General features: G+C 46.1%; 1 protein-coding gene across 1 annotated transcript in view; it reads left to right on the top strand.

The window, feature by feature from the left end:
- Positions 1–1,297: 1,297 nt before the first annotated feature.
- dock11 (dedicator of cytokinesis 11) overlaps positions 1,298–11,926 on the top strand; it is a 251,775-nt gene continuing 241,146 nt past the window's right edge. Inside the window, exon 1 of the mRNA XM_052020888.1 lies at positions 1,298–1,458. Coding sequence (XP_051876848.1) covers positions 1,357–1,458 — 102 coding nt within the window. The 5' untranslated portion in view covers positions 1,298–1,356. The remainder of the gene's footprint in view (positions 1,459–11,926) is intronic.

Raw genomic sequence — 11,926 nt, 5'->3', positions numbered from 1 at the left:
CCCCCCCGGTTCTCACCCTCTCTCCCCCCCCCACCCCCCGGTTCTCACCCTCTTCTCTCCCCCCCACCCCCCCCCCGGTTCTCACCCTCTTCTCTCCCCCCCACCCCCCCCCGGTTCTCACCCTCTTCTCTCCCCCCCACCCCCCCCCGGTTCTCACCCTCTTCTCTCCCCCCCACCCCCCCCCGGTTCTCACCCTCTCTCTCCCCCCCACCCCCCCCGGTTCTCACCCTCTCTCTCCCCCCCACCCCCCCCGGTTCTCACCCTCTCTCTCCCCCCCACCCCCCCCGGTTCTCACCCTCTCTCTCCCCCCACCCCGGTTCTCACCCTCTCTCTCCCTCTCTCTCCCCCCACCCCGGTTCTCACCCTCTCTCTCCCCCTCACCCCCGGTTCTCACCCTCTCTCTCCCCCCACCCCGGTTCTCACCCTCTCTCTCCCCCCCCACCCCCCCGGTTCTCACCCTTTCTCTCCCCCCCACCCCCCCCGGTTCTCACCCTCTCTCTCCCCCCACCCCGGTTCTCACCCTCTCTCTCCCCCCACCCCGGTTCTCACCCTCTCTCTCCCTCTCTCTCCCCCCACCCCGGTTCTCACCCTCTCTCTCCCCCTCACCCCCGGTTCTCACCCTCTCTCTCCCCCCCACCCCCCCGGTTCTCACCCTCTCTCTCCCCCCCACCCCCCCCCGGTTCTCACCCTCTCTCTCCCCCCACCCCGGTTCTCACCCTCTCTCTCCCCCTCACCCCCGGTTCTCACCCTCTCTCTCCCCCCACCCCGGTTCTCACCCTCTCTCACCCTCTCTCTCCCCCCACCCCCCGGTTCTCACCCTCTCTCTCCCCCCCACCCCCCCCCGGTTCTCACCCTCTCTCTCCCCCCCACCCCCCCCGGTTCTCACCCTCTCTCTCCCCCCCACCCCCCCCGGTTCTCACCCTCTCTCTCCCCCCCACTCCCCCCGGTTCTCACCCTCTCTCTCCCCCCACCCCGGTTCTCACCCTCTCTCTCTCTCCCCCCCACCCCCGGTTCTCACCCTCTCTCTCCCCCCACCCCGGTTCTCACCCTCTCTCTCTCTCCCCCCCACCCCCGGTTCTCCCCCTCTCCCCCCCACCCCCGGTTCTCCCCCTCTCCCCCCCACCCCCGGTTCTCACCCTCTCTCTCTCCCCCTCTCCCCCCCACCCCCGGTTCTCACCCTCTCTCTCTCTCTCTCTCTCTCTCTCCCCCCCACCCCCGGTTCTCACCCTCTCTCCCCGCCCCTCTATTCTCCTCCCTTCCTCTCGTCTCCTCCCCGGGGCGGGGCAAATTTGAGGCGGTTCCCTACCGCGCTTCCGAACTCCACGCTGGGTGCTGCTGGCAGCCGCCGCTCTAACCATGGCTGAGGTTCGCAGGTTCACCAAACGGCTCAGTAAACCGGGAACGGCTGCCGAGCTCCGTCAGAGTGCGTCCGAGGCTGTTCGGAACTCACTAGTGGCGGTGAGTGCCCTTACCCTTGTCCCTCTCTGTCCCTGGCGTGGGCGTCTGTCCGCGGCTCTCTGCACTTGTCTGCCTGCCTGCCTGCCTATTTCTGTGTGCTCGTTTTCCTATATCTGACTCTTTCTTTTGTCCGTGAGTTTGTGTAGGATTTGTGTGTGTGCATGTGTGTCTATCACAGCATTTGTGTGTGTATGTTTATGTGGGTGTATGTCCCTGTGTTTGTGTGTGTCTCTTTGTGTGTGGATGTACATGTCACAGTGTTTATGGTCTGTCCCTATGTGTGTGTATATGTTTGATCTGCCCCTGTGTGTGTCTGTCTGTCCATGTGTTTTCCTGTATATATGTCTGTTTGTGTGTGTCCATGTGTATTTGTTTCTCTGCCTGTGTGTCTTTTTGTTTCTTTGTCTGTGGGTGTTTCTCATCCTGATGTTCTGTGTGCCTGCCTGTCTTTGAATCTTTATTCATAAGAAGGGACAGTACCTGGTAAGTCTCATTCTACTTTTAACTGGAAGAATGTGATCCAGAGAAGCTCCTGTTAAGTCTTTATCGAAACGTTTGCTGTGATGGATTAACAATAAAATGAATTACAAGTGAAAGGCATGCGCATGAGCATTGGATGGGAGCTGAGAGGTATTCAAAACACCATTTCTTCAGCAAGTGTAAGGGAATGGGGTAGTACTTTTAAAATATAATTTTCAAACCACAAACCTGCTTCAGAAGGGCTATATAGTCACCTGTTTTGCTTCAGTTTAATTCAGAGTTGTGCGTTAAAACAGTGTAGGATTGATGTGTTAGAATGCTTTGGCCATAAATCGACACTGCATTAAGCTAATGATAAATCGGAGGGACATCAACCCAGGGGAGCAGCTCCAGGGAAATGAATAATCTCATTAGTTCTATATTTCACAGAAGCCCAGGCTAGTCATTATGTTTTCCACTTAAATTTACTGTCTTTCAAATTTAAAGCAGTAAGAAGCAATTCTGAGTACTTTTAAGAACATCCTAATCATGGTCTGTGGTAAGTTTATAAATCTGTTCTAATCAGGCAATGACTGTTTTATGGAAATTATGGGTGGGAATTTCTGCCAAAGAATTTATGCAGCAGTCTTGCATGAGTTTGCAGCCTGTGTTTGCCCAGTGGCATTGATTCTCACCAGGAAGTCTCTCACCAGCTCCTGCCTCAACTCAGATTGTGATCTCCAGTTCTGCCCTCTTGTCACCCCTCATTTCCATTGTAGTACCATCAGTGACTGTGCCTTCTGCTGATCGAGGACACATCCAAAACAGCTTGCAGCAAAGGTTTGGGAGCAAAGTCACTACTGTGATGCAGGAAGTGTGGTAGCCAGCATGCGTAGCAAGATCCCAAAGGGCAACAGTTGATGATGACCAGGTAATCTTCCCAGCTGAGCATCAGATTTGGCCAAACATGGGAAGTGCATCATGCACTATACCATGGCATTTATATATCCATCTGAGATCTTCAGTTTAACATCTCCTGTGAAAAGGCGGCACTCCTAACGGAGTTGTCCCCCTCACAACTGCTCTTCAAAACCAATCTGGACTTCTTGCTTGGTAGCACAGGAGGTAGAGCCACTTCCTTACAGCTCCTGTGACCTGGGTTCGATCCTAACCTAGGCTGCTGTCTGTGTAGAGTTTGCATGATCCCCCTGTGACTGTGTTAGTTTTGCCTCGGTGCTCCGGTTTTCCTCCTGCATCCCAAAAATGTGCTCGTTGGTTAATTGTCTACTGTAAATTTTCCCTAATGTGTGGGTGAGTGGTAGGTGAATTGGGGAAAGATGTTGGGCATGTGAAAGAGAATAGGTTACAGGAACTAAATGGGAGGGGATTGCCGCGAGAGATGGCATAGATTCCACAGGTTGAATGAGCTATTTTGTTGCAAATATGAAAATAAAATGAAAGTCCCTGGCATGGGACTTGAACTCACAACCTTCAGGCAGGGATGTTGGTTTGTCACGACTGGTGGTGATGAGGCTTGGGCTGGCTGGTGAAAGTGCATTACTGATTACAACACTGGAGGTGCGGGTGTTGATTTTGGCAATGTCAAGAATGGGAATGGATTGGAGGGAGCTGGAAGTGGTTTTGATGGTAGTCCAGTTGTGAAGCTTGGGTTTGAGTATTGCATTGGGGTAGTGACTTAATGTAGACTATGGAAACTCATCCTGTGTTTGCTGTTTGAACCCTGGAATTGGGATCCAAACCAGGAGAGAACAGAGATTTTAATGGAAGCAAAGAGCGTGGCAGATTATGCAGATGGATTTGGATGGAGAAGCTGCTTTGGGAGATGGATTGCTAAGGCAAGTCGTCTCTTCAATGGGTGCACTGTCCTTTGGCATGTCCTGAAGTTGTGGAAGTATCATGCAAATTTAACATTTGCCATTCATTTGGAAGTGGAAACGGCAACTAAAGTATCAAAGCATAAATGACGAGGTGAAGATTGAGAAGGAAACGATTCTTCGTGAGGTTTTCCTACTTTTGGAATGCAATCATGTGCACTGGTTGTCAATTTGGTTGTGTCTTGAGCTGATTTAGTGAGAGCACATCCCATGAGTGGATGTCTGAAATAGAACCAACCGTCTGAGAAAGACTCTGTAATCCAAGGCCTGGAAATGATGTTTCCAGCCACCCTGATATTTGTTCTGTCAGGTCAGCAAGGCTGCTTCATTTTTGGATGGGAGCGTAACTTTGCTCAGGGGAGGGGGACCAATACTATGATGAGGTTAAAGCATTTTACAGCATTTTAGAACTCAAAGGAGATCTGGGATTTGAGAAGACTCTTTCAAATGTCTTAGCTTTTTACCATCGGTTGAATTAATATCATGAGACTGATATATCCCCAAACTGAAGGGACTATTGGAACACACTATATGGGTACAAAAGGAAAAGGTTTAGAGGAGGCTGAGGAGAGAACCAGAAGTTTAGTGCATACTGTGTGTGTGTGTGTGTACACGCATTCTGCTTTCACGATGCTTGTTTTTTTATATTTTGGCTAAATGTCACAAATTGAAGTGCAGTAATTTGCCAGTGTGTGAAACATTTCTGGATTGATCCCCCACCAGGCCTTTTAATACTGATGGTTCTGCATGGTAGTTTTGAACAATGTAGACAGGCTCCAGGGTGGGAAACGGGGCAGGGGAAGAATTAGGGTGAGCATTGTGGTCCCAAAAATGCAAAATATCCCCAGGGGAATGACTGCTTTTGAAGATTCATTGTCCTATCTTGTGAAATGCTCAGCTTTTTGAGGAAGTGTGATTATTGCTGCAGATTTTAAAAATAAATTGGAACAAACTAACAGGCCGACATTGATGGGTAGCAGCCAAAACTTTTATTGGATCGCTGATAGTTTGAGAGAGACAGTTTTCTGGTCTTTATCAAAATTAAGGGGTGTGGGGAACAAGCAGGAAGGTGGAATTAAGCCAAGATCATATCAACCATGATCTTATTGAATGGCTGAGTGGGTTTGAGGGGCTATATGGTCTATCCATGCACCTATTTCTTAACTGTTAAGAGTAGGCCTCAGCACAATGTCCCAGCTGGTAGAGATGCCTTACAGCACCCAGGGACAATCCAGACCTTGAGTGCTGTTTGTGTGGAGTTTGCATGTTCTCCCTGCGACAACATGCATTTCCAATGGGTAATCTTCTTTCCACATCCCAGAGATGTGTGGGTTAGTGGGTTAATTGGCCACTGTAAATCAGCCCTAGTGTATAGGTCCTCACTACTGAGCTGGACGTTACCTGTTGCCAGGCCAATAACAATGAGAGCATTTTGATTTTCTCTTTGGGATTTTGCACTTGATGCATTGTGGATCACATGGTAGAATCTGGGGAGAGTTTAGAGGAACACAGGATGAATAAAATAGGATTAAATTAGTGTAAAATGAATGGATGTTGGTCATCATGGACTCAATGGGCCTGTTTCCATGCTGTATCTCTCTATGATGGAGATACACCTGGGCATTGCTGTCATGGTCCCCTCTTGTTTCCTGGACTGCTCTGAAATGAAATAAAAATGAAAAAGCACATTTCTACATCATAGCTCACGTCAGGAAGCAGGTAGTGACTGCCACATCTTTTTCAAAAAAATTGTTGTTGTAGATTTTGGACTGAACTTGTAACTGCCAATTTTTTCTGTTTAAACTTGTGACCCTCAGTGAAGTAAATATGTGCTGCTTGGCTTTGATTTGAACTGGAGCCTCGTGGCAGTGGGCATTGACTGAGCTTGCATTTGTGCTCAATGAAGCTTCAGGATTTTTGACTTTAATTTTAACGTAAATGCCTCCATTGACACGGTTTCAGCTGGATACAAATTGTGCTTTGAGCAAGCAGCAGCATCAGAATGGATTTAGATCTTGACATCCAGTCGGCCTGCTTTGCACGATGAGTGGGGAAGTTCTGATGTGTGGAACAGATGTTGGTGCACTAATAGTTTGTACAGATGTGCCCAGGAATTGTTTAGTTTAGGGCCCATCTGTTGCACATTATATAGAATATCGCTCAGAGTGCCTTCAGATTTCCCTATACTGTGCCACAATTACTAACCATCAATACTCAGGGGACCCATTCACGTGACATCAGGAGTTGATTAAACATTGAAATTTTCTTTTGGCTGCAGGATTTACCTCTAGGTATCCAAAGATTTTGCAGGAGGGGACTGACCTCACTACAGAGCTAGATGCTACCCATTGCCAGGGCAATAACAATGAGAGCATTTTGATTTGCTCATTGCAATTTTTGCACTTGATGCATTGTGCGTCCCACGTGGTGAGTGTAATAGGTATTGACCTCTCTGTGGGCTATGATGTGACCTGGTAATGGTAGTTACGTAGTAATATTTTCTCCAGAAGGACTTTAGCTCACTTTCGCTCGAGTTCCACCAAGGATACCCCTCATTGACAGAGAAAGTATTTACTTATTAGCAAAGTGGCTTCCTCTCTTTTTTTTTATGAATCACGGGACTGAGAGTCTGTCACCTGAGGGAGGGAGTGATAGATGAGTCTGAACTGCACGTTTGAAAGACAGTAACTTGATAACTCCATGGTGAAAATGAATTAAAAGCAGTCTGCTCACTACTTGGGGGGAAAGAAATGAGGACACAGTTATTTCATGATGATCGTGCCAAAGATGATTCTGATGGAACTGACTTCGTTCCTCCCCTTCAGACTTGGTAATATTAATAGGAACTGACTGACTGCTTTCAAGGAGAAAAAGAGGCTGCTGCTGCTGCTGCCAACAATGACTTGTCAGCCAAAAGGACTGTAAAACTATCTGAGTATCAGTGTTTTCAGTGAATCAGTTGCACTATGATGTGGTAGAGCAGTGGGTTAATGCATCTTCTCTTGACCCCTGGAAATAAGGTTTGAGGTTAGTGAAATCAGCTTCACAATTAGCATCATATTGCAAAACATTGCCATGTCCTGAGGCTCAGTAGTAGCTACTGCTTCTTCTTCAGCAGTCCCTTGGATCAAGGATGACCTTCTTTCTGTGGGTTCTGACATGGCTGATGAGATTGATGTGGGAAGTGCAGATTCATCCACAGAAGGGGCAGGAAGGGGCTTGATGAGGTAGGTGGGAGGGTGGGTCATTTAAGAGGTGGTGTGCTCCTTCCACTGCTTACACAGAGCTTGTGTGTGTTCCCAATGCTTGGCCTTAAGGTTCTCAGTACCGTTCTGAGTGCTCCTTCTCCACGGGGCAGTCATGGGCCAGAGTTCCCAGCAGTCAGTGGGGATGTTCACATTCCTTCCAAGAGGCTTTGAGCACATCCTTGAACCTTTCTCTTTGTCTCCCCAGCCATATTTCCTTACAACATAGAAGGAAGTCCTTTGGCCCATCGAATCTATGCTGAATCCTAGAGCAATCCCTTTCCCCAACTAAATATTTCCTGTAACCTACACATTCCCATCAATTTCCCCCAGATTCTACCACTCATCTACACACTAAGGGCAATTTACAGTGGCTCATCCACATACCAACCTGCACATCTTTGGGATGCGGGAGGAAACCGATGCATCCAGAGGAAATCTATCCTTTGACAGGGAGAATGTGCAAACTCCACACAGACAACACCGGAAATCTGGATTGAACCCAGGTCGCTGGGTGTGAAGCAGCATCTCTACCAGCTGCACCATTGTAAGCCACCTCATAAGTGGGGACTTTGGCCTGAGAATGGAAACTGACATTGATTTGCTTATCCTTCCAGTGAACTTAGCAATAGCAGCTATCTGCTCAAAGCCTTTATTTCATTAATAAAGAAATAATAAATAATTTCATTATTTGAAGAATTTCAACCTGACACAGGTGTCCATTAGGTCAGGCAGTATCAATGGAGGAAAATTGACAGTCAACATGTCGGTTGCAAATGAAGGGTCTCAACCCAAAGTGTCGACTGTCCATTTCCCTGCTAAGTGCCTCCAGCATTTTGTGTGTTGCTCCAGGTTCCAGCATCTGCATTCTCTTGTGTCCCCTGACATGGATTTTGACTGGCTCTGGCTGACTGGGAGAAGAGGAATCATACATTCTCATTGATTAGAATAGAACAAACCCACTTACTGAGATTTCATGGGTGATTTCTGCTCTGATGTACTTCCTTGTTGGACAAATTTAGGGTAGTACAGGCTGTCCCTGGGTAATGAATGGGTTCCGTTTTAACAGATGTCCATAAGTTGATATTGTTCAAAAATTGGAAAATACACAGAAGTCACTTGGTAATTCACCAATTCAATTTACCAGTTTACCGATACGGTAACCATACCTCCACAGTATTGTAATGAATGGCATTAAAAGCACACAAAACTAATGAGAAAGAACAATGACTAAAGGTGAAGAGGGAAGAAACTAGTTCTAACGTTCATAGGAGCAAACGTATGTATGTACATTGGACTTTTGAATTTAATAATATTATGGGAGCTCATTCATATGTAGGGGTATCCATAAGTCAGGCATTCATAGCCTAGAGATGGTCTGTATGGTCATTTATCTGTTGTGGACATTCAGTCACGAGGAGTGTTTCTGAAGATGGGTTCATTGCTAGCCGATAGAAATCAGCTCCAAACTTTGTGGTTTAATTTGTTGTTCCCTAGTGGTCCAAGATGGAGAAGGTATAATTGATGACTCTCAATAGTGAGAGGTTGGATAATGCTGATGTTTTGCTTATATTGAGGAGGAAGGACTAACCAGAAATTATGTGAACACAATAGTCATGACTCACTCTTCAGCAGCGCCGTATCAGAATGTGCTAAGTTCTCAGTTTTTCACATGAAATCTGCTGAGGATTGTGGTGTCTCAGCTTTTAGAAAGCAGCACAGTTTTAATGAAGGAAACACATCTGTAGTCTGGCCCACCCCTCAGCGCTGCTGAGTAAATGTGTTGCTATTGATAACCTGTTACCACAATTGTTTGCTTACTTCCTGCCTTAGGAAAGTTTCCAAAAAAAAGATCACTGTCTCCATGTCATTCTCAGATGTTAGTCCATTGCACTAACCTGTATTGGCTTTGAAATTTGGAGTCTTGGGATGTCCCATTGCAGGAAGGGTGATGTGGAAGGCAACAATGACAGGGACTACATGAGGTGTGGATACATGTAACTGAAAAGATATATTACTCCAAGGTAATTACTGAAAGGCCTTTAACACTTGTACCAAGATCTAGGTCTACCTGTAGCTTGCAGGTCTACCTTTGTGAATTCTAACTTGCCTCCCTTGTCTTGCACCTCTTTATCCTCTTCTTTTGGCAAGTGGGAGGGTGAAGATGCATTTTATTTGCCACTGTGTTAACTAAAGAAAACACAATGCCACTTTCCATTCAACCTGGGCACGAGACCCACTGATGACAAGTCATTCCCAGTGACTCGTCCTTAATGCTCCCAAATAACTTCATGTTGAGGCTCATCCTCTACCTAAACTGAAAGGGTAGGGTCATGGCACTGGCCTCTATGTATCTCCTTGGCTTATATCTTGATTCATCTTTGCATGCACATTTATGTAAGTTGGGGAATGGATGTGCTGACTTACAAATATGTAAATAATTCTGCAAGATAAGAGGATCCAAAGATATTTATTGATAGGAAAATGGACACACACACACACACACACACACACACACACACACACACACACACACACACACACACACACACACACACACACACACACACACACACACACAGTAATATTCATTATTGGCAACAATTTCAGATAAGGCAGCTATCACTAATAATTACACGGGTGCTTGAGACACTAGCCCAGGTGCAGAGAATAGGGTATAAAATGGGTTTCAGTTTCATGAAGATTAAGAATTTTTGATTAATAATTATTTAAATATTGATTTTGCAATGACCCTCTCACTTTCCAGTTTTATAACATTTGGGATTTTTTTTCTTTTAACATGTGCCCTTTGATTATGAAGTAAGAAGTTTCTCATTTATTGCATCAAACTCTTCACTATTTAGAATATCTTTGTTAAATCTCCCATTCTCTGCTGTAAGAGGAAGGACTTCTCTCTTTTAACATGGGATAGCTGTGGCACCTGCTGAATAGGCAAGTTCCATTTCATATTATGAAGGTTAGGGCACTTATGGACAGTCCCAGCAGTGACCTAATGGCCACTCTGCTATCAGAGCTTGTCAACACAAATGATGTCAATGTTGTCACCATGAGAGAGACATAATGGATAGGAGGTGGTCAGCTTAAGAAACGCTGTCGTCATGCAAGGACCTTTCCAATCAAGAAAGCTAGTCCAGCATCTCAGCAACTCTCCCTGTGGAATTAATGAATGCCTTATGGCCTCCCATTCACTCTAACATGAAACCAACACTGTATGTTCATCAGTACATACACCCAACCCTGGCTGAGGCCAAGGAGGACTTCCACTCTGACCTTGAAACAATCATGGTGTGCATCCCATGGAGTCAAACATCCTTCTGGGTGACTTATTCTTAACAGTGTAAAAGATGCAAAGCCTCTGGCAAGGCAGGATCAGCAAATGGGGAGCAGGGGAGGATAAGTTGAGTGTCGTCCTCTTCTTGACAAGATGCTTGGAGAGTGGTCTTGTAATAATGAACATGCTGTTATTGTCAACAGCCCTCGTCCAGCTGCTGGATTCTGTCATTGTCCAAGTGAAGGACTACAAGAATGTAACCATCTTCGCCTTCAAGAAGAGAGACTAGCCTAACCGTGATAACTGCAAGGGGTCTCCCTGCTGTCTGCTGCTGGGAAAGTCATTGGCAGGGTCCTTCTCAACCACCTCCTCCCAGTGGCTAGAGATCTGCTCCCTTGTATGATCATTTTCAACCTTACTAAAGTCCTTTCACTCCAACAACTGGAAAGAGAAACAGAGTTAGCATTTCAGGTCAGAAACCCTTTGTCAGGATCTTTTGACATTCATTCACTGGATGGTTAAGTGAACTTGTTCTAATAGCACTTAATTATTTCTGGCAGGCAGGCCACATTGTTTGCATCCTTGACTTAAGACTCATGAAACAGACTCTCTGTTCTGAGCTCTTCCATGGGTCAAGATTGTCAGATGGATAGAGGAAAAGATTCAAGGATCTGCTCAAAGCCTCCTTGAAAAAAATTTGGTGTCCTCACTGACTCTTGGGAGTCCCTGACCTGTGACCATTCAAAGTGCAGAAAGAGCTTTTGGGTTGAATGTCAATTCAAAAGGAACTGTTTAAGGAGAAGAAGGCTAGCTTCTCTGATTTCTCTGCACTCCTGCAGCACTGGTACCATCGGTCTTGATGATTGCATTGGGACGGGCTGGTTTTGATAATGACATTAAAGAGACAAGTGCTTTTTGCAGATGGCCTCGAACAATGCAGCAAAAATAACACAAATAGCACAAAAGTTAACACACCTTTAACTTGAGAAGGCAGTAAATACCAAAACTGAAATATGGTCTTCTTCTTGGTTGAAGGGGGACTTGTAAAATGGGCAGTTCTGTAAGACAAGTCATCCTGACCATGTACTATACCCTTGCTCCACGTAAATTTGCTGGGTTAAAAGAGGGAAGCGGTAATTCATTTTCCGTATTTTCTAGACTTAGGAAGAAATATATCCCAGTTAGCTTCTGACTGCTGCAAGCATCAAGACACAACTGCTCCAGGAAACTGTAATCAGGGCAAAATTTAGTAACTGCCAGCTCTGAAAAAAACAGAATCAATGGAATGTTCCATGCACCCCAGCTCTAGGGAACTGGGAACAGTAGTCTTGCAAACAATGATCTGGAGGCAATGTCAAACATGAATCAAGCAATTTCCCCCAACAAAGCCAACAGCTTCATCATAGTGGAGTATATTCTCAGAATAAGTTGTTGAGCACTTTAAGACTTAGATGAGGAGAAGTTTTTTCTCTTTGACTGTTGTGGGACTCTCTCCCATAGAGGTTTGGATGTTTGAAACTTTACCTTTATTAAAGGGTGAGATGGACAGAGATTTATACTGAAGGGAAATTCAGCAT

This window comes from Pristis pectinata, chromosome 8 (genome assembly GCF_009764475.1).
Source record: "Pristis pectinata isolate sPriPec2 chromosome 8, sPriPec2.1.pri, whole genome shotgun sequence".
Lineage (NCBI taxonomy): Eukaryota > Metazoa > Chordata > Chondrichthyes > Rhinopristiformes > Pristidae > Pristis > Pristis pectinata.
This window is presented reverse-complemented; position numbering and strand designations above follow the sequence as displayed.